Source organism: Pistacia vera, unplaced genomic scaffold, assembly GCF_008641045.1.
Source record: "Pistacia vera cultivar Batoury unplaced genomic scaffold, PisVer_v2 Contig971, whole genome shotgun sequence".
NCBI classification, from domain to species: domain Eukaryota; kingdom Viridiplantae; phylum Streptophyta; class Magnoliopsida; order Sapindales; family Anacardiaceae; genus Pistacia; species Pistacia vera.
The window spans coordinates 314,085-338,160 of record NW_022196858.1 but is presented as its reverse complement, the minus strand read 5'-3'; the positions used below and the strand labels follow the sequence as shown (position 1 = coordinate 338,160).

The window sequence follows — 24,076 nt, the reverse complement described above, 5'->3', positions numbered from 1 at the left end:
GATTCACATTGATTTTAATCACGTTTACTAGTATTGCCCCTGACATCTTGTAGGAATCAGCAAGCCTCTATGCAAAGATGGTGTTGATTACTAATGGTCATTGAATTGGGTCATATGTAACGTTCATGACGGTAAGCATATGTTACGTTATTAACATATGCTTTGTTGCATACTTTAATCTGTCATCAGATGATTTTAATTGTTATAAGTGAGTGCGATTGGAGCAAATTCAAATTATAAGAAAACATTGAACTTCATAAGTAGATTGCATTGATTGATTGCGATTTCCTTTTACAGGCATGCACCGTTGGTATTCTTGCTAAGATGCCTATGTGGAAATCTGGTCTTGAATACAACAGGGTACTGGTCATGGAATGGGTCTTAGCTAAACACCATGAAGGTAAGTGGTGAATTCTAACAACTTGTATTTACATATATACTTAACTAGATTGAGAAGCCTAATTAGTAAATAGTGTTTTTGCTTAGCTGCAGTTTTCGCTAAATTTTAAACTTTTATTTGTAAGAGCTCATGCTTATAAGGGTATAGTGTAGATTTTACCCTGGCCATTATTACTCTCTAGAACCATTTCTCTAATGCTTTCATTTCTAAACTTATTGTCATTCATGCAAATACATATTTTTTTTTCTGGCTTAGATTCACATAATGCAGTCTTATGTTTGCCCTGAATGAATTTCTGCCATTTAGTTGACTCCCTCTTCCAAAGTTAATGGTTTTGTGTTATTGCTAGAATTTTTAAGGTTTTTATTTAATTAATTTCCTTTTGGGTAATGGCTATGGAGTTATCTTAGGTATGTTGTTAACACATACATTTTTATCACTTTAATATGTTGGATACTTTAATCTGTGACTGGGGTTGTGTTATCCTAGAATTGGGATTTATATGAAATATTATTGAATTTTCTTTTAGAGCCCTGTTACTAGAGGATGTGAAGTTTGTTGTAAGTTAAAGAAAGTGATTTTGAGGACAAGGGTTAATTACTTGAGATTTGAGCACAAAGCAGGGGTAACTCATTCAAACTAATTAACTACTCTTCCTTGATTTATCCATGGAAACAGTTGTTGGGAGCACCTTGGACTGTTTGTTTGGTGCAGCAGGCTGTCAGTTTGGTTTCTTACTTCACTATGAGGACACATTGGAACTTTAGAGAAGCAATAAGAAACTTGCTGGTATAGGAGAAGGTTAGAAGCCCAAATTAAAGCTGCTGAAAGGAATCCAGAAATTATAGAAATTGATGTTCTGGATGTCGGAGGTTGATTGAATCACTGCTGAAGATGAAAAACTTATGGAGGGTGAAGTCAAAGCAAACAAGAGGCGTCTCAATGAGTGGTGCATTAATCTCAAACAACGTAACCGACTCAATAAAGGTAAGGAAGACGTTTATGTTGTGTGATTACATCTTAAATTTGTAGCTTTGTGTTTGAATACATTCCGGGGGTTCAAAGGCAATTCATGCATCATGATGATGAAATGTTTGTGAGGAATGGTTTCCTACAGTGGTGAATGTTGTCAAATAGTTCAAAGAAGCATAAAATGTCACTACTTGGACCTGATTGGTTTGCTCACAAACAAATGAGATTATGACCTGGCATGAGGTGATTTCCAACCATGTGAATTTACTTATAGTACTAATTGGATGATAAGCGTAATTAGTTTATCTTTTGGTGTTGCAATGCTTGAGTAGGACATATTAAAGTTCTTGAACCAGGCCAGCTGTGCCTATACAAGCTTCCAAAAATTTTAATTTAAGTCTTTGTTTGTGTAGCCAGATTCATGCTCATTTCATAAGGGCTGTTGTATAGGTAGTACTTGGCCATTTACTTATCCTTAAATTATGCTCAAGTTCTTACATTGTTGAATGTTGCCATTCATGCATATACTTATTGTTTCTCGCTAGATTTACAAAGGCAATCTTATGTTTGCCTTGAATGAGGTTCTGCCCATTAGTTCTTTTTGTCTTCAAATATGAATGTTGTGGTATTGCAAGAATTTTGAAATTTTATGTTAATTATTTGAATTTGCTCTATGAGGATGGAAAATTGGTGTAAGTCTGTAAGATTGGAGAATATGCTTATAGTCAAAGAGGTGGAGACAAAATTCAAATTTGGTGAAAAGGGTTACTTGACATTTGAGCATTTAACATGGCGAAGTTAATCATATTTTTCCATTGGTTCCTCCCAATCTTTCTTTGCAAAACATATTTTTTGTATCACCAATAATTCATGCTTCGATCATCTTTTACTTTTGGTAGTTCTTAATTTACAAATGATTTGTGTTGTCATGTATGATTTCTAGGTATTGATCGTTAAAGAGAGGAATATATTGAATGAACTTCTTGATTTCTACATACTTGTAAAGAAAACATAGAAAATTTAATGGTGTGTCATGAGAAAACTTGGAAGATTCTTATCGGTGTGTGAAGTATTGACCTTCTCACTAACCATAAAGTTTTATTTTAAATTCAATTTTATATTCTTAGAAAGGTCTTTATGAATATTGTAAATTTCCAATATGAAACATCAACCTGGCGAACAGTTTAGAAAAAAACAATTTATTCTGAAAAAAGGCAAGTATCAGAAAATGGCTCTGGAAATCTACAGATTTTAAATTGGATGATTTAGGTCTAGCAAAAAAACACCGAGTATTGTTAATATTGTCTTTATTGTCTTAAATGTTAATTAATATGATGAAAGATTGTTTAATGACATTAGACTTCAAATTGTATAATCTACAGGAATATATGTGTATTTTATTGACTCAAAGTTATGGCTCAAAATTGTCATATATGATATAACCATCAAATATATGATGTAAGCCTCACATATTGACTTAGCTGTTTTATCTTGGACTTTGCCCTTTTGGAATAAATATGTCATTTTATTGTTCGAAAATAGATGTTTGAATTGTTAACAGAGAAAAATGGTCACTTTGTTTTCTTTATTCTACTTTCAAAATTTAATACGAAGGAAAACTTTAATAATTAAAAAAATGTTGTTAGAAACTTAAATACTAGAATGTGAAGCTAGAAAATCCTCCTAGTACCAAAACGTAGTCTTTCATTGATGTTATCTTAATACGTTTATGATAATTTTCATAAGTGTCACCCTTGAAGGAATTCAGATAATTAATTTATTTTCTTCTCAGACTGTCATAATATGGTGATATAAGTCCGTCTAGATGAAGAACATCAAGCACATTACAAGGCTCTCTGGCCAATATGGACCTTTACATAGTTTCAAGTTCTAGTGGTTGCTGTGTATATACGTGGGTGTTTGTTGAGTACGCACACAGTTGAGTGTACTCAGAGACAAATTTCTCAATAATGTTTACATTATCTTATTAATAATAATTAACATATATATATATCGCAATTGATTTAACAATCCTAATCAAATCATGTTATCATAATACATAAATAGTTTAAGAAGCATCCATGTAGGTTACTCTAAATTTGGTAGACAAAGTATCTTTGGCCTAAAGAATATTAAGGAATGAGAGACATTCCTAACTCTGGCTAAAAATATAAAAAATAGATAGTGTGTAGTAGATTTGCTTTTATACTATTGATTTCTCTTTCGTGAGGACAAAAATATTCTGCATAATTAATTATAATATTATCAGCATTTGATTTTGAATAAATTAAAGATTCACTAACAAATGACATGCTATAAAAAAAAAGCAACCTTGGAGCGAAGGCGAAGGATGGAATATCATTTCCAATAGCATTACATACCTTCCTCTTCACACCATTTAGTTTCTTTGCTTATGCTGCAACCTTTCTCTTTTTATTTCGTATAATATTTCTTCTTCTTTTTGTGCTTTTTTTTCTTTACTTTTATCATTTCAAGACGTAAATAATATATTATCAGAGTAGTTTAACACAAGAGTTAGAAATGAAATAGATTTTAAAATATACTCAAATGATTTATACGTAAAATTTGACTGTGTAGTAAATTTGCTTTATACCCAGTTGATTGTATTCTTCATGATCAATATAGATATTGATTTTCTCTTTCCGAAGATATTTTTTATTGAATATATCTACATTTGAGTTGAATAAATTAATTATAGATTCTAACACATTAAGATGTATAAAAGTAATAATGATGTTGTAACAAGGATGGAACCAAGCAGCCTTGACGACAAAGGCAGAAGATGAATTACATGCTTTCCTATATAAATCACATTCTTTGCTCAAACTTTTCTCTTTTCTTATTCATTTAAGATTGCAAAGGGAGAAACCAAATTATCTCATCGTTAGAGTGTCTAAGATTGAATGATTGTCAGAGTTGTCATATATATGGAAGGGATACCATCAATCCTAGCCTCGTAACTGGAAAAGAGTAGGACTTTGGTCGGGCATTAAGTTAATAAAACTATTTTCACCACCTCTACTCCAAACTCCAAAGCCTTATTTGTTTGGAAGATAAAATAACGGATTTGTTTGTATTCAAATGGAAAGTCGGGGTCTGGTAAGAATACAATGGCCTTTAAGGTTAATATAAAAACTAAATTTAAAAAAAAAAAAAAAAAAAGGTTTGAGAGAGACCCATTAAGATAAAAAAATCCAAACTGTAAAATAAATAAAACATAACTGATTAGAAAAATAGGTAAGAACAAGTTATGGATCAGTTTTCTATGTACAAAGAATCTCTTCTAATAACTTTTTGGTTATTCTGATTATTCATAAATATTTTAACAAAAAAAGAATTCAGATTAATTATATAACTTATCAACTATATTTAAAAAATATTTTATTATTATAGATTAATAATTACAGATTTTTTTTTTAAATAATACCTAAAAGTGCAAAGTTGATAGGGGTTATACGAAGCCATGAATGGGCCCTTCGGGGCCTTTCCAAAAATGTAGGTTTTTAGCTGGGCTATTGGAAAACACTAAGAGGTTTGATGGCCCATTCTCTATTGTAATTTCTAGACAAATTTCTAAACAAAAGGATAATTTATTGTTTTTTCATTTCTAAAATTTATAGTAATAGATTCAATTTTACTGAACACTCCATAAAATTTTGAATCATAATTTTTCTTCAAAAAAAAATAAATAAAAAAATAGCACTTTAAAATTGATAGGAACATATATAAGTTTAGTCTCCTTGGTTTAAACTTAAAGTACTAACAACTTATAAAGTGCGTTATTATGAATTTGTGTTATTGTTTTATTTTTTTTTTTGAGAATGTGAAAATGATGGAAAATGCAAAAAATGAAAATGTATATGTATGTTTCTCTAAAAACAGTACTTAAAATGCGAAAATGAAGACGTATTTGCTATGATTGTCTGAAAACACAAAAAATAAAATAAAAAATACTAAAATTTTTACTACTAACACAATCGATAAAACTACTATAAAAAATACTTATGTTTGTGTCGAAGAACTTGTCCCAAATATGTTAATTATTGATTTCTTGTAATATTGTGTTAAAAATCTTAATTTACTATGAAAATTTTACTTTAAAAAATGGAAGAGAAAATAAAAAAGAGATAGAATAAAAGATTGGTGTGTTGAGTACATGTTAAAATTTTGAAGCAGTTTTGTGTTTTTATATGGTATGGGTTAGTTAAAGGCATCTCATGATACATGTTTGATGAAATGTTTGAGGAATATTTACTTACATATGGTGAGATTGTTGTCAAATAGTTCAAAAAGCATAGAAAAAGTCACTACCTGAATTTAGTTATATGTACTTAATTGGATTGAGAGCTTAATTAGTTATCATTCTGGTGTTGCAATGCCTGAGCAGGACCTTTAATTAGTTTTGAACTCAAGCTCAGCTTGTGCCTACCTATACAAGCTTCATGACTGCAACAGATGGTTAGTATCTTTCTACTGTTTTTCTTAAATTGTAGTTGAAAAGAATGTTTTCTTAAAAATTTCAGTTATATTCTTTGTCTAGTGTAGCCAGATGCATGCTAATGCACATATGGGTTTTATAGAGCATTCCTTGGCCATTTACTAATCTATTGTTCTAGTGCTCACATTTGTTCAACTTCTTGTCTTCTTGCATGAGGTGAGTTTTTGAAGTACTGGTAATATGTGAAAACTACAGTCCTATTTATTTTGATAGAAAAAAAACAAATATGAGGTGCTTTAAATAAATAGAAAATATTGTTTGATTCAGTCTATACCTTGAATTTGAAAGCATTGAGAAGACTGTAGGTTTGGCCTAGGACTGCCTTGTTTTGTGGACTCCAATTAACGGATGAAGTTTGATGTTGGTGGAGTGTTGTCTTGCCATGGCATTTTCATCTACAATATTTTATAAACTAACTTAAACAATTTATGTGCTAAGAAAAAATTAAAAAAAAGTAAAACAAATAAACCTTTGGATCCAATCTGGGATGAGCTCAATAAACATGCCTGGACATGGGATTATTATCATGAAAATTATATAGCTATTAGTGATTAAATAAACAATGCCTTCAGATATAGTCACTTGGAGAATTTGTAGAAATCTTTGTCAATATAGAGCAAATTTTGTTATAGCATTGCCACATACAATTAGCTAGAGTTTCCTGGAACTTTGGTGTATAAAGCAAATTAGAGGTGAAGCTAGGATTAAAAAGTACACATCAAATCATATATGTATCTGATCAATAAGTAGTTGTTGTTTTAATCGCATTGTCGCTGTTGATGTTGATAACTTTTAGCTCTGTAAGCGAGTTGAGAAAGCTAACCAACCTCGATATGTGAATTTAAATGTAGCTCAATCAGTAAGTGTAAGCATCCCTAGAGTTAAAAGAGTTTTAAGCTATACTCTCAAAAAAACTTCATACATGGATGTGAAAATGGTGGTGGATATACATAGGAATCAAAATATAAGTTAAGACGTATTCACATCCAACATATCGTTTATCAGCAAATTTAAGACAGAAAACCTTTACATGGTGGATTCTCATATCCTTTCTGTTCTGAAGTTCAATGTTAAGCCATTTAAAATACTCAGATTTTTTTATGTAATAATACTCGGACATACATCTATGCATGCATACCTATTATAAATATGCAAGTTACAACTATTTTTCATGTCAGATGTATAGTTCTATGTGAACATATGCAAATACCCAAATGTAGAGGAAGAGGGCTCATGCATGTTGATTTGATGTTGGGCATTCCTGTTACCACTGTGTCCTTATAGAGGAGGAAGATCCATACCATTTCTGGTGGTTCTGTCTACAAATAAACCATGAATAAGAAAATATAGAGTCAATAAGTTTATAAGCAATTCATAATTGATTAAAATTTTCTTAAGGATTTTGTGGTTAAGTTTGCCGTTTATTTTTAATTATACGTAAAAGAAATCCTTTATGATTGAGCCAGTGTACCTTTAGTGATACTTGTGTCAAGAAATGGACAAAGTTAAATTGTTCTTAAGAATGTAACTCTATCCATTTTTTGTTATTCATTCATTACGCAAACATGTATCGAGTTTGTGTTACTAAAAAATAGTTTATCTTGATGTATCTCTGCTTTTTGTTCTTTGAATTCAAATCCTGTTGCCAGTGTGACCTTGCTGTGGTTTAATGCAGGAAGGATTAAATCACAGCTCGCATGATCCCATTATCAAAATTAAGTCTTGAACACTTGTACAAAGTGTTAAGGGTATTTTGACTACTTGTGATGTAATTGTTGTTTATAACTTCATTTTATTTAGGTTAGAAATCGCATAGAGAGTTCTACAGAAGATATTGACAAATCGAGATCAATTAACCATTGCTTAGACTTAAAGTATTTTAGTTTATCAATGGTCTATACGTGTATGTCTTTACTACATTTATGTGAATGAAAGGGTTTAACGTTGTATGTGTTACATATATAACAATAACATGAACATGAATGGTTATAAAAGCTTTTTTTTGTTACATGTACGGTGCTTTGTATATGGATAATCATGAGAAAACAACTTTGAAACTCTAATAAATTCTTTATTTGACGTAATAGAATATTATTAGACAGTGGTATTATATAGGGCATCCAAAGGTCTTGAATGTTAAAATATTAGAGTAATAATAACCTTACAAAGAGGCATACAAAGAAACCATACAAGAGTCAAATCAGCCTTGAAATTCATGATTCCTTTTTCTTTCTCTCTTTTTCCCTTCTTTCAATGGCTGGATTTGACTCTTTGTATGACTCTTTATATACTCTTTGTAAGGCTAGTATTACTCAAATATTATTAGACACTCCTCAGTCCTCATCACGTAACTGGGCCTCCAAGTTTTAATCAAACTTTATATTTTCACATAAATAAACAGGACTATTCACATTCAAATACAAAAGCCTGAAAGTGTTAATTCCTTCACATTCACCGGAAAACAGATTTGCCGCTCTAAGTCAGTTTCGCAGTCTCTCTCATTTTCCCACCAAAGCTGCAGAGAAATTTCATCTTCCAGTCGGAGATTCATCCGGAACTCCTGGCCATTAAAGTTGTGCCCGAGAAGACTCTTAACACAAAGTGGGTTCTGATTCTTATCATTAATTTCTTGATGGGTCTAGCTTTAGGTTTTTATTTTTCAGCTCCTAGACTTTTCATCGCCTGATCTAGAGACCTCGCCGTTGTTGCTAAAATAAATTTGCAGAAGCAAACCACTGAAATTTTACTATGATGTTTCAGAGTATGAAGATCAGAATATGGAGCCTGAAAAAGGTAACTATTTTGGCTTCTCAGAATGGGATTTTGTCTTATTTCAATATAGCGTGCATGATAACAATTAATGAGCTGTTCTTTTGTGATGTTCAATGTTTCAGAGCCGGATGATGAGAATGATACGCCTCAAAAAGGTAACGAATTAACCAAATTTGTTTTGTGGGGTTGGGTTTTTTATCTTTTACATTTTATGTTTTGCTTTTTTAGTATTGCAATGCTCCAGGTCATTAATCAAAATGGGAGTGTACTACCATTATGATATCTCCAAACCAATAATTATTTGTGATTGTAATTCTGATAATTTTGATGGGTTCATGATTATTTGTTTTTGTTTAAACGCGATACTAATGAAGGTTAGTGGTTGTGCAAATTTTTGTGATATGCATTTGTTTGATCCATTACCATTTATTCTTCTTTAGTGGCCCTTCTGCTTGGTAATAGAATCTTATATCTTTGTTAGTCTTCTGAGACTTAAAGCGTGTTGTGAGTTTTTTTATGTGATGAAGTGATTAATGGTTGTTACCGATAGCGGAGAAGAAAAGTGTGATATTTTCACTGGGGATTGGAAGGTCGCACTCTCATGTATTTAATTTTAATTTAAATTGCTATGTGGAGGTTTTAGTAAAGTTCAATATTATATGCTTATGAATTACAAGATATGCATGCCAGATTTAACTTTAAATTGTAATTTATAGTGGAAAATACAGAATTATTATGCTAGAAGTAAGAAGTTTGAAATTCTTATGAAATATGAGTTATGATTGAGTAACTGGAATGACATATAGATGTGGAATTTGGTACAAGTCCTGTTATTACTCACTGGTTACGGTACTGTATATATTAAGGTTTTATTTTTCATTTCTTTAGGTGTTTTTGTGCTATGCAGGGAAATAGGATTAGCTGCCGCCACGGTTGGGTTGACTTCTGAAGCAGTTAGCATCTTGAGGTTAGCTGTATATTTTATTTATATTTTAATGTTGTGATGGTCATTTAATCAAATTCAGATTTTTATTTGTGGATTGTTAAACTTTCGAATATTTGTTTAATGTCAACTGTTGAACTAGTTGTAGGTATTATTAAAGTTTGAATTAGGGTAATCTTTCTTTGTCACCATTTGTTTATCTATTTATAACATGTGGTCAACTCATCTCTCTGAAATTTTGAATCTCTGGGGTAGCTGAATAAATTCTATACATTTTGAATGACTCATTTATTTATCACTTAATGACGTTCAATGTGACAGTGCAAGCTTTAGGATGTTTGAGCAATCTCCAAAACAAGGCGAAGCAAGACCATGACAATGGCAAGAGTAATGGAAAAGCTAGAGAATCTGATGTTATAGATGTGGAGTTGAAGAATTCTGTAAAGCTATGAGGCTAATCTTTCATTGAACAAATGGTTGAGATTCTGAAGTCAATGACCAAGACTCCTCTGCCCAAATCCTGTTGTTGTCACAATGGTAAGTTCAATTAGAACATCCACTAATTTACATATTTTTCTTATAATAAACATGTATGTTATTGAAACAGCCAGACATGTGTTTTATGGACCATTGGGGGACCATAGGGAGATGCCCATTTGCAATAGTAAATTGGAATTTGATGGTAAAAGATTACTTGCAAAGGAATGTACAGTGAGTGGTCACATGCACATTCAGAACGAAAGATCAATCGAGGAGGGAGAAGCCAGTCCAAAATACCAGATTGTCCTCAAATCTGTTGATTCAAACATATATTCGGACCATGCATTATTCTCTTTACAATTAAGACTTGACTGTCTGTCTAATGTTATATTTACTGTGATTTATTTGAGTTCTATTTCTTTCTGCAATAGCTGATTAAAAAGTATCAAATGACTCGAAAATGGGATGAAAAACTTGGTTTTGAAGAAGATAAGGGCAGTGAAGATAACCACAACCAAGAACAACACCAACAATGCAAACATGGTATTTTTTTTTTTTAAATTCTTAGTAGCTCTGTTGGTTATATATAACATAATAATGTGTAAAGAGTAAACTGGGTTGTTCATTATTATTATTAAGTGTTCAGGAAGTTGTGGGCAAGATTGTGTTGAAGCTGTGATGGTGGAGAAGCTGGGGAGTGTTTAAGCTGTGAGTTTGGTTAACTGTGCTAATCAATTAATTTATTGGTTACTAATGTTGCTCCGTTTGCTGTATGGTGCTTCAAGTGTTTGTAATTGTTCTATGAATTACTGCCTAATGTTTAGACTCGATGTCCATATGATGCTAATGCTGCTTAACTTCTTGGCTTCTTTTGATTTTTGTTTATATACACATATTGTGTTTTGTGGATGACACAATGCTGTCTTATTCCTTTCTAATCTTTAAGAATTATGTTTTAAAGTTTACGGTCTGTTTCATTTGATTAAGGGTTTTATTTATTGAAACTCTGAAAATATGCCAGATTTTAGGTGTATGACCAGTTCCCAGGATGTTGTGGGAGAAAACTAAGTTGGAAGCTTCAAAAGAGGTAGGTACTCTTAAGGATTTCAAGTAGGATGGTTTTGATTACCAGTATACTTGGACAAAAAGATTCATCAACCGATAAGATGGATAAAGAAGCAGAATTGCCCTTCGTGTGGGCTTGAGGTGATGTATTATGATCTCTTTTTTTTTTTTGATTGTTCCTACTCTATAGATTTGTTGTGAACTCTGAGGATCCGTTGACATATTTTCTTACTCGTTTTTAATAATATGTCAGTGTTATTGTGGTTGCTGAGATTTGGTTATGGTGTGTATAGGCTACATGTTTGAAGAAACATCCGAAGAGGCTTATAATCTATGCATTTTAAATGGATAGTGCTTTCAGGTTTAACTTCTTTTATAATCATAATACAAGATATGAGGACTCAACTTTGTCACAGTTAATATTTTTCTTTTTATTTATTTACTTTGGTCAGTAGCTGTTATTTTCATGGATGAAGAAGCACATAAGTGTTACATCATTGAAATATCTACAGTACTGTTCAAAAAAATGCTTTAAAGTATCCTATACATAATGTGTACCATTATGAAATATCTACAGGTTGTTCAAAAATGCTTGTAAAGTATCCTATGCAGGGAAACTTTCTGCCAAAATCCACTTTCTTAAAAACGTAGCCAAATATATTGGGTCTATTGTCAAAAGGGTTCATGTGCGGCTCAGGCACTATAGTCTTTTTTGTCACTTTTCATTTTAAAGTTTTCTTCCCCTCAGGTATAATCACAATTATATGACTGGTAGATTACAGTTTTCTTTCCTTTCTTTCTCCAAACTCTCAATGGTGTGAATCATCCCTGAGCAAGCTGTGCTTGTGAGCTTTACTATAATCATCCTTCAAACTTGCTTGCGCCTTGAACACATTTTTTCGTTTATGAAATTTCAATATTAGCTCGTTGAAAAGAAGTAGAGACAGGATTGTAAGTTTCATTCGTCTAGTTTCTGTTTTAATTTGTTTGTCCATGTACAAACTTACTAATTAGAGTCTCGAATTTATGCAACATATCAGCGTGATAATGCTTTAACCACTGCCAATCAGTCATTCCACCTACAACAGCAACCTATACACACCTGTTGAGCAACGGAAGTGGTCATTCGAAAGTGTAAAACGGCATTGTGCTACCACAGAGTATTTGAGTCAAGACAGAATGTTTTTTTTTCCCCTAAACCTTTTGCTAGTAACAAACTTCAATCTCTTCTCTATCAAATCTGTAAAATGTTTACCAAATCTTGACCATTACCCTTTTTTGTGATTATCTTTTATTGTGATTTTTATTATGGCTGTTCATCTTTTTGACTACTATGCAGATAGTGACATAAGTTCTTTAGTCTATAAACCTTTATCTGATTATTGCTATGTTTTGTAGGCGGATTTTATGGAACACCTGTCAAAGCATTGCTTGGCACATGGATGAAGTGGTTTTAACCAGTGGAGCACAATGTGGCTTAATTTCCAGATGGTTACTTTTATCCAGTTCAGCTGATTGATAAACTTCAAGAACTCTTATGGAATGGATTATTTGATGGTGTGTAAACATATCATCAGACGCAGCTGTTTCAACTCTCAATCAAATTTGACAGCTTGACAGGCTAAGAAGGATACACATGCAACTAAATTTGATCTGATATGCAGGTTGATACAAACAACATGGCATCAACCTCTGCAGTTTCTTAATTCCAATCGGTTTGAGTGAAAATCCAGCTGAGAACTCTCTCTTAAGGTGTTTTATCTTTAAATTTATCGAATTCCAGTTGTACTGCAGGGATTTAAAACTGATGTCTGTCTTTTTTTTTTTTTTTTTTTTTTTTTTTTTTTTTTTGGGGGTGTAGACAACAGAAATGTGAAATAGATTATGAGAGCATCTGGCAACTGGCAAGCGGTTCCATTATGCTCGCTTTGATGGTTGTCTGTAATTTGATATTACATTCATTCAGTTCTGGAATATACATTATCCTAAAACTTTTGTATTCAAGAGAGTTACTTACAAGTTTAAGAGAAATTCAGTTACAATTGGATTCCTTAATAGTGTCATCCCAATCCCATGGATCCCATAGAAAGAAAAAGTGGAACTTCTATAATTTTGAAACTTAAAAAGAGTATTTCTTTCCATGTTGCTTAACAAGCTGGGGGTGGTCATATTCAAACTTGCTGTGGTTTTATGCCAGGAAGGATTAAATCACAGCTGCTTATGTGGTACGAAATCTGAGGCTAAGTCAGAATTTCATTAGTGAATCTGGAAACTGAAATTTCGAGAATAATTTCCAGTTCTTGCTTGAAATTTATGTAGGGTAAGCTCTGCTTCCTTTATTCTTCTAATTGTTTTCTCTTCATTTCCTATTAGAGAACATTCTCAATTGGAACATCATTGATTGATGGAGATCCAAGCCAAAGCATGTGCTTCTCTTTGGACAAAAAGGTTTTTATTGGGAAAAAAACAAACATTAATTGTCTTTTTAACAGGCAGTATCATTGTTTTATTGTTTTCACTGAGTTGACAATTCATGCATTGGGGTATAGGTTAATCATATCATCCACCAAGATCCTTTAAACTTCTTGAGCGCCCTTCGAACATGCAAACGTAATTTATTTATTTTTCATTTTGAAATCTTTATACGGCTAACACAATTTTATGACACAAATTGTATGAAGGATGAATCTTACAATCCCAATGACCAAAATCAGTTCTTGAACATTTATAAAAAGGTTAAGGGTTATTTTGACTTTTCTTGTGATTGTAATTCCAGGAGCTAGTGAATATGCCATATACTTATAGTATATATTGTTATAACTTCATTTTATTTTAGGTCAGAAATTGCATAGAGAGATCTACAAGAAGATTATTGAAAGATCAGAGATCAAATTACCATTGCCAGAGTTAAGGATTTAGTTATTTACACTTAGGATCTTGCATATCTTTTTCGTAGCCAGTCTCAAGTGTTTCTACAGTCCTAAACTTAAAGAATGTTAATCTTAATGAGTCAGGTATATGAAACTTTTATCCTTACGTAATAGGTATCTTTGAATTTAATTGAACAATTTGCTATTGCACTGCTAGCATGGTCTGGGGCCGACGACTCATCAAATATCAGGAACCTGGAGTCTGAAAATTGGAGCAAGTGTTGAATAGTTTCTCGTTAGGCAAATAGGTGGTAGTAATATTGGGTAACTTAGATTCTAACTGCAATGGTATCACTTCGACTCAAGTGCTAAATCAACACAGAACATAGAGGCCTGTAATTGTGTGAAAACATCAATATCATTCTTCTTATGTTTCTGTCAATCTAAAGTTGGTTTAAAGATTTTTTGCAGAGGAAGAAGAAGGGTGATCTAAACAACATAAACTTGCTTTGCATTTGTCTTTACCAAGACAAGAATGTTCCTAGATTTCTAGAAGACAAAGAATATGTATTCTTATAGAATAAAAAATGTTGTAAGGATGGAACCAGAAGGCTGAGAGCAAGCAAACGCATTTCTTCAACATCAATTACGATACCTCCCTTCGGCATATATAAATTCCTTCTTCTTTTTCACTTTTTCAGTAATTAATATGATGTGACGAATTCGGTAATCGACCCTCTGGTTATACAATGTCTTCCGGATTCAGTAACCGCAATGCTCCTCTTATACTGTGGATTAATATGCTCAAGGAATACTAACATTAGTTAGAAATAAGAAATAAGAATAAGTTGTAATTTGAATGTAAATTCAAGCCAGTAATGGTACGGTAAGTTAAAGAACATAAAATTGGTGAAGGTAAAATCAAATAGCCGAAGCTAATTAAGCCTTAATCAATACAAATTGGAACAATTCAATTCAAAGTCAAAGTTAATATTAAGGGCATTTATAACTGCTTTTGTGGATTACGTGATTGTTTTTAAGGATTTATTTTTATATGCTAAAATTAAGTACCTGATGTTAATCCTCGTTCAAGCTTAAAAAAGCGTACGTGATCTTCTCTGTTGAAGACAAGAATATTTGATTTCGAATACTTTACAGATTCGAAGTCTGACCATGTTATAATAGAAAAGACATGAAGCAAGCTGAGAGCAAAGGCAATGAAGAAGAAAGGATGCTTTTGGATGCTTCACCATTATCTTCTTGCCTAAATGAATATAAAAGATTATTTTTATACAGAATAAAAATTCCATACCAAGAACATTAATTTGTTAAGAAAAAGAATGAGCATTATTTTCAATATCAATTCTCAACCGTACTTCTCAATCATTCCCTTTCTTTGCTTTATATATTCCTTCTGTTTTAGTACTTTTCTTTTAAGGGAGACAAACCAGTCATATCAGAACAAGAATATTTCCATAAATCTCTTCTACAGATTCTAACTCATAACATTATTTAAAGAAAAGATGAGTCTTGTAACAAGGATGGAACCAAGCAACCTTGAAGAGCAAAGGCAAATTAAGGATGAATCAATTACATACCGTTCTCTCTCATTCAGATTCTTGCTTTTTATGCTGTTATCTTCACAGCACACAACCATTCATTCTTTCATTAACCCTTTCATCTGATTGTGTTTTCCTCTTATCGTTTAAAACTAAACCCAAACATCTTCCACAAATCCTTGCTTCAAATCTGCATTTAGTTCAACCACTCAACAGAATTCTCTCATACCCAAAAAATTAAAAAAAAAAAAAAAAAAAAAAAAAAAAGGCCATGGAATTTGTTCTTTAATTGCCGAGAAGGTCGTGGACTATTTGTTTGTAGTCGTGGGCGGTCAATCTTGGTTACTTGGTTCATTACAACGACAACATTAAAAACTTGAAAAAGCAAGCTAAGAAGCTGGCAGATAGCAGAGACATGGTGCCACAGAAATCGAAATTTGCTGAAAGGAAATGGAGAAAAGAAGAAACCATCTTCGCTACTGTTCAAAGCTGGATAGCAGAAGCGGATAAGATTTCCGCAGAACTGAAAAGTTTGGAAGATGACAAAAGCCAACAAGAGTGTCTCAAAGGGTGGTGCATTAATCTCAAACAACTTATCGATTTAGTAAGGAGGCAAAGAAGCATTCTCGGAGATTTCTAATCGGCTCCAAGAAATGGAAAGTTTGAGAGTGTGTCTTGTCCTGCTCCTCCGGCTGGAATTAGATCGTCATCAATTATTTCTTCAGGCACTTTGAATCTAGAAATTCAATTAAAAAGCAAATCGTGAAGGTGCTAATTGATGATTATCAAATGTCAGCATAATATTGGAATATGTGGGATGGGCGGCGTGGGTAAGACCACGCTAGTTGAAAGAAATTGCCAACAAGCAAAGAAGAAAAGAATATGAGAAGTAGTGATGGGCGGTTGCTCTCAAACCCCGAGTATTATGAAGATTCAGGCGACATTGATGACATGTAGGTGTAACAAAGTCTTTGCCGACTAATTCTGAATTAGCAAGAGCAGTTCTTGTGGGACAGAATCAAGGAGGAAGAAGCCACATCCTGGTAATATGGATGACATTTGGGAAGAATGAATTGAATGACATGGTATTCCTCTTGGGAATGATATCGGGTTGTAAAATTGTATCACCCTCGAAGCAAAACTGCGGTACCTCAAATGACTTGTCAAAAATATTTACAGTTGAAGTTTTATCGAAACAAGAATCTTGGGTTCTTTTTAGAGAAATTGTTGGCTCGAATGTCGAAAAACTGAAATAAACCCAATTGCAAGAGATGTTGCTGCTAAAGTGATGGCTTGCGCGTTGCTATTGGACAATAGCAAGAGCATTGAAGGACAAGAACACTACTGTTGGAGGATGCTTTGCGACAACTTAAAAGGTCCACCCAACAAACATCCCAGGAACGGAAAAAAAACATTATTTCCTCTCTGGAATTGAGGCTTCCCACTTATCTCACGGCATCTCTACCTGCTAATTCTGAAATAGAAAGAGCAAGTTTCTTATCGGGGAGAATCATGGACAAGAAGCGGATTCTCGTAATACTAGACGATGTTTGGAGAAAAATAAAGCTTGATGATATTGGTATTCCTTTTGGAGAAAACCATAGAGGTTGTAAAATTGTAATCACCTCTCGAAGCATAAACGTCTGTGATCAAATGAATTGTCAAAAGAAATTTATAGTTGAAACTTTGTCAAAACAAGACTCTTGGGCCTTATTCAAGGAGCTGGCTGGCGCAGTTGTTGAAACTACTGATATAAATCCAATTGCAAGAGATGTAGCTGCTAAATGTGGCGGTTTGCCGATTGCGATTGTCACAGTAGCAGGGGCCTTAAAGGGGAAGAACAAGCATGTGTGGAGCAATGCGGCACGACAACTTCAAAAGTCCAACCCAACAAGCATCCAAGGAATGGAGGGAATCGTGTTTTCATCTTTGGAACTGAGCTTCAATCATCTAGAAAATGTGGAATCAAAATCACTTTTCTTATTTTGTAGCTTATTTCCAGAGGACTACAGCATTTCAGTTGAAGATTTGGTTAGATATTGGATAGGCTTGAGGTGGTTTGGAGATACCGATGAGGCAACAGAAGAAGCTAGAGACAGAGTACATGCAATTGTAATTACCATCACCTCTTATTTTCTTTTAATTGATGATGGTGAAAAGTTCGTTAAAATGCATGATGTTGTCCGTGATTTTGCAATAACTATAGCCCCTAAATACAACCATAAATTTATGGTAAAAGCTGGAATTGGTCTAAAAGAGTGGCCAAACATAGATACATTTGAAGATTTCACATGTATCTCATTGATGGTAAATTATTTTAGGGAGCTACCTAGTGGGTTGGAATGTCCAAAATTGCAGGCTTTGTTACTGCAGAATAATAATTTTCAGTTAGTTGTCCCTAGTAATTTCTTTCAGGGTATGAAAAATCTTAGTGTTTTAGATTTGAGTAACAATGAACTGTTGTCATTGCCTGAATCACTTTCATTTCTCTCAACTATTAGAACACTAAATCTTACAGGTTGCACATTGGGGGACCTATCAGTGATTGGAAGTCTAAGTAAACTAGAGATTCTTAGCCTTTGCGATACTAATACTAAAGAGATCCCTGTATCCTTTAACCAATTAAGTAATCTTAAGTTGTTAAATTTGAATTATTGTAAACAGTTAACACTAATACCTCATGGTGTTATACACTCTCTTACAAAGTTAGAGGAGTTGTACATTGATAGATTTAGGCAATGGGAATATGAAAGTGAGAATTTGAAAAGCAATGCCAATCTTGTTGAGTTAGAAGCCTTGTCCCGATTCACTCATTTAGATGTTTCTATTTCAAACCTTGACTTCTCACCAAAATTGTCGGTATTCCAAAATAACCTATCTAACTTTACATTAAGAATAGGTTATAGTGAATATTTTTATTATTATTTGGATGAGAGTAGATACTCAAGAAATATGTATGTCTCAAAAACCAACATTTCAAAAATACGTGATTGGGTTAAAGGTTTGCTCAAAAGAACCGAGTGGCTATAGTTAGAGCAAATTGCTAATTTAGAGAGTATTAGCCATAACCTAGTTGAAGAAGGGTTCAATGAATTGAAGTATCTTAATATCAGATCATGTGATCAGATAAAGTATCTCCTAAATACAATGGAATGGACACTAAACTCAACTTTCCACAATTTAGAGGAATTGCATATGCATTCTAACCCTAACTTGGTTGAACTATGTCATGGGCAACCTCCAGCCCCATCTTTTAGTAAATTAAAACGTTTAACAGTGTCTGGGTGCCCCAACATGTTAAATGTTGTACCAAGTCTACTCCAAAGCCGTATTTGTCTGGAAGAAATAGTTATACTTAATTGCGATAATTTAGAGATCTTTGAGAAGAAAGAAGCTTTGGATGAGGAGTTAGACCACACCATAACCTCCCCAAGTTTGGGAAACCTAACTTCTATAAAGATAGATTCATGTCGTAAATTAAAAAACCTCTTCACCCCTTCCATTGTCAAATGCCTGGTAAAGCTCAAAAGGCTTCGAATAGCTTCTTGCTCAACAATAGAAGAAATAGTCACAAATGAGAAAGGAGAAAAAGAAGCATCAATAGAGAGGATAGTGTTTCCTAGTTTGGACTACTTGGACCTTTAATTTCTAGACAACCTCACTTGTTTTAGCTCTGGATCATATACTATTGAATACCCAGCATTAGAGAGGCTATGGTTATTTTTATGTGTAAAAATGAAGACCTTTGGTTATGGAGAGCAAGTGACACCCAAGCTTAACCAAGTGTTTGTAGGAGAGTGGGATGAAGAACGTTGGAATGGCAACTTGAATGCCACAGTGCAAGATTACTTCAATGAACAGATATGTAGTTAATGATGAAAGAGCTACATTACATGTTGTAATTAATATTGTAAAGTTTTACCATTTTGCATTGATGATCTTTTCATTGATGCACTTTATTTGAATTAAATGTATATAAATATGACATTAAATTCAACAGAGTAACCCTATCCCATTGTTTTAAGATTTGAGATACAATGAATAAGCTTATCAACATTCATGCCTAGCATATTAAAAGCTAACAGTGGCCGGTTGGTAATGTTTTTGACTTTTTATATGCAATCTTTTTCACAAACAGGGGGATGTGATTGTTCTTTCTCAGGTTTCTTTATGTTTCTAGTTTGTGATTGTTTTTAAACACAATACTTATAGCTGCTACTTTACACAACCAATTAAACAAACATTTGCCTCATACTAAACCTTCTTTTCGAAATTCACTCTCAATTCTTACCCAAAAATGAAACACAAAGTCCACACTAAATTGACTGTTTTATAATTAATTTTTCAAATAAGTTGTTTTCATTATTTTTTTTAAATCTCTTAATCCTAATAAATAATTTTGTTTCTTTTCTTAATAAAATTATAATAAGTTCAATTTATTTTGTGAATATTGTTTTCATTTCTCTTTTTCTTTTAATCTATATATTAAATAATAAATCTTATTATATTAATTGTGTGATAATTTTTTATATTCTATATTTGAAATTATACATTTTAAATAATAAAGTTCAAGGGGTGTTTATTATTAATAAGCTTATAGTTTTTGTAGACGAATCAGACAGTAGAATCGGATTCAAGTAGAGAGTGAAAATGGTATAAATCATGTTATATAATAAATCTCATTATATTAATTGTGTGATAATTTTTTACATTCTATATTTGAAATTATACATTTTAAATAATAAAGTTTAAGTGGGTATTTATTATTAATAAGTTTATTGTTTTTGTAGGCGAATGTGACAGAAGAATCGGATCCAAGTAGAGAGTGAAAATGGTATAAATTATGGTTTAAAACACAAAAAATTGTGATAATTTGATTTGCTTAATAGTTCATTTGATTGTGAATATATTCAATCTTGATGGATACTGTTTTTATTTTTTATTTTTTAAAATAAAGCTCATATTTAATTATCAATTAAAATATTCACATAAAAAAATTAGTTTATACCTTATATTAAATTTTAGTGTATTTTAGTAATTATGTTTACATAATTAATTTTTTATTTGAAAATCTTCCTATAGTACATAACCACGTTTCAAAATATTCTTATTTTTTTAATTTTTAAAAATTCTAGGAATTGAAATTAGAATCTCTTAAATTGTAAAAAGAATTTTATTTTTTTCATTTTTAAAAATTTTAGGAATTGAAATTAGAGTCTAAACAAGAATTACTCTCCACCGCACGCGCCGCTGCTCTATCACCTCTTCCACGCGACGCTACCACCACCAGTACCGTCAGAGTCGCCCTACTTCAAGCACCCGCCGATGGGTTCTCGTTTCTTCCACTCCGGCTCAATAGACGACGGATCCCGGCGGAGATCGTTAACATTTGTGACGGAGTGATTGGCTGTGGTGAAGAGTCGATTCTTCCTGTTCAAACATCCTTACCATAATCTCTCTGGCTTCCCTTGGTAAAGCTTGCTCTCTCTAGCTTATTTTGTGTGTAAATGTGTTTCATAAAGAGGAAAATTGTCACAAAGCGCTATAAAATTGTAAACATTGTTATAGATAGGAACTTCTTTGAAATGTTATTTTCTTCTTTTAAATTCTTTTATATCTTCCTTTTCATGGTGAATGAAATTCACTCTTGAGATGTTTTGTTTTAATTAGTTGGTGTATAAGGACTTTTCAGGTGGGTAATTACTGCTACTTCGACTTTGGCATTCAGACTTGCGTTGCTTCCTGTTGTTGTTTTGCAGCTTCTTAAGCTGCGAAAGATAGAAGAGTTATCTCCCAAATGTAAGTCTGCTTTTTCGTTTCACTTGCAATTTGTTTGTAGCTCTAGTTACTTCCGTTCTTTGGAGTTCTAGTCAGTACACATTCGCTAGAGAATAAAACTTGAAAACACAAATGCAGTAGTGTAAATTCTACTATATGCTAGTTTCATTCTTGAAGGTGTGATATCATATTGTGATAAGGTGGACCGAAGAGGATATCTGGATTAGGATTTGTAAAACCTTATGTATTTGTGGAATTTTTAAGTTATGCTGGGATTACTGGCTTGTTAATAATTAATGAGAGGTTGTCAAGCTACATGAACTATTAACAAATTAAGTTTAGTTGGCATATTTTACCAACTTGAGTGTAGAGCGTGGCAGAATATTGTTGATTTTTTTTGTTTTTGCTTCACCTTGATGGGTATGTTGTGGTGTCCTTAAAGCCTGTATCTGATGTATAGACTCCTGATCATGATTTGTTTGTTAAAGGAGTAGGAGTAGAAGTAGGTTTTGGGGTCAATACATAAAGAGAGAAGGAAGGAATGATTCTTCCTTGAATTGAATGTTTCTTCCAAAAAATCATCTATTTGATGCTCAATGTTGTATCATTGTCTTTGATGCCGTCAAGGTTGGTAAGGGCATTTATGCACACAATGGTCCGTGTACCAGTATAAGTTTCTGTTTCTGTTGTTCTTGTGTTTTTTTGGAAGACATTCCAAGTGAGGCTGCAATACTTATTATGAATTGTCTGATATGTGGAGATATTTATTCTTCTTTTCCTGCACAGAATTATGAAATTCAAACTTGCCTCAGACGTTGAGAGTCGTATGTAATTCTATTCATCGTCCTTATTAACAGTTGGATACTAGATCATTCTTCTGGAATTCTTGCAGGGTCATTCTCCCTCCCCCTTTCATTGTTGTTCATATATTTAATTTGCAATAAATTTTTTTTTTTTGACTCTCATATGCACTTCTCACAGTGCCTCCTCCATTGCCACCACCTCAGTCAGGAAGGAGTTTCATTGATCAAATTTCACTTTTTTCGAGGGAAGCAAAAGCGAGGGGGTGCCCCTCATTTCTGTGGTTCCTTGCCTCCTTGTCCATCCAGGTGACACAGCTATATATATTGTGTAAATAACTTTACCTTTCTTCTCCCATCTCAAGCCAAGACACACAGACATAGAAAGAAATACACATCTTCTAACTGAAAGAAATAGATAGATGTTGGGTTAGAGGATTTTGAGTTAGATTCAAAAGCCTGGAATCTATATAGAGAGCCAGTTATTTCTGTACTATTATTGTTTTCTTTGCTTTTATTTTTTTTCTTAATTCTTTTAGTATTTTGATATATTTGTCTTCTGTCTTTTAGGCTGAAACTTTAAACAACAGTAGCCTATTATATAGTTTGGTTGAATAAATTTTGTACTTATTTATTTTGTTGTGTTTTGTTCAATTCTTCAGGTCCCATGTTTTCTCTTAGGTGTGACCAGAATTCGGAAAATGTCACTGGAGGGTCATGCAGGGTTTGATCGTGTAAGGCACTAACATGCTTAAATATTTGTATAGAACAATAAATATATATGTATTAATGCTTACTATAGTAATATCGTCTTTATGTATTCATAGATTAATATCGTTGAGAGTTACCAATCTTGTTATTACTTTCTTTTGGATTACAAATGACTTGATATGTTTCTGAACCATACAATTTGGCCATGCTTCTTGCAACATGCAGCATAAATTTTATAATGATGACATATGACAATTACACATCTTATTTCTATAGTTTTTGTTGGTTCTCATCTTATTAGTTTTATAGTGAATGAAACAGTTTACAATTCTTAATTTGGTTGCCAAGATCTCTGTTTTATCTTTAATATTCTCATCAATGAAACTCTTTTTGCTTTTCATTCCCCTGCATATGTCTCATTTTTTTTTTTTGAATGTGATGTTTTTTGCTATAGGAGCATAGAATGTATGATGCTCTGTCCATGGAATTTATTGCAGGGTGGGACTTTGTGGTTCCAGAACTTGACTGAATTCCCTCATGGTCTTTTAGGCNTTTTTTTGGTCAGGAGTAAAGTTCGTCGGGATCATGTACTCTCAACCGAAGCTCAAATTTGTGATTGATAGTTAAAAAAAATAATGGAAAAAAAAAATACTAGCCACACGATATTAAATTATGATATTTGATAAAAGATTACGTAAAATAAGATAAGAGATGAAAGCTACTTCTTGATAGCTCAGTGGTTCGATACATACTCTTAGATTTATTATTTAAGATGTTTTGAATTTGAGTCTTTCTTCAATTACTAATATGGGTAGTTATTAGAGTTCTTATCTAATCGATAGTTCCAAGATCTTGAAGGATTAGTTGAGGTACACATAAATTGATCAAACATCTTAGTCATAAAAAAAAAAATAAAAAAAAAGGATAAAGGCTAATCAAATTCTAATTTTAATAGTTAAAGTTCAACTATTCTTTCAGAATATTAGCTACTAATTTAAATTGTATGGTACATAAAGAATGAATGAATTAAAATTGACGAACTAAACTAATTAAGATCAATTTATTAAATTAAATGCACACAGTAATACGTCATGTGATTATTAAAGCAATGTTTTTATACTTTTACAATTAATACGTACGCGCACACACACATGTACTCATGCACGCGCGTACGCCTTTGATCTCTGCATGTTATATATATATATAT

At 32.6% G+C, this 24,076-nt stretch overlaps 1 protein-coding gene and 1 long non-coding RNA gene across 2 annotated transcripts; both read left to right on the top strand.

Moving 5' to 3' along the window:
- Nucleotides 1-17,092: 17,092 nt before the first annotated feature.
- LOC116121297 (disease resistance protein At4g27190-like) lies at nucleotides 17,093-21,033 on the top strand. Its single transcript, XM_031407250.1, has 3 exons — nucleotides 17,093-18,439; nucleotides 19,719-19,742; nucleotides 20,782-21,033. Exons 1-3 carry the CDS (start codon nucleotides 17,093-17,095, stop codon nucleotides 21,031-21,033), a joined length of 1,623 nt encoding a protein of 540 aa, XP_031263110.1.
- A 1,162-nt stretch (nucleotides 21,034-22,195) lies between these two features.
- LOC116121245 lies at nucleotides 22,196-23,406 on the top strand. The gene is made up of 3 exons (XR_004126690.1): nucleotides 22,196-22,467; nucleotides 22,821-22,892; nucleotides 23,367-23,406. It is a non-coding gene; the product is annotated as an uncharacterized LOC116121245 (long non-coding RNA).
- The last annotated feature ends 670 nt before the right edge of the window (nucleotides 23,407-24,076 follow it).

Bases quoted from the DNA above. Each gene is read 5' to 3' on its own strand.
- LOC116121297 (XM_031407250.1), top strand. From the start codon at position 17,093: ATGGACAAGAAGCGGATTCTCGTAATACTAGACGATGTTTGGAGAAAA. The intron at 18,440-19,718 runs GTATTCCAAAAT...TTTCACAAACAG, and splicing joins ACTTCTCACCAAAATTGTCG to GGGGATGTGATTGTTCTTTC. The intron at 19,743-20,781 runs GTTTCTTTATGT...TAAAAATTTTAG, and splicing joins ATGTGATTGTTCTTTCTCAG to GAATTGAAATTAGAGTCTAA.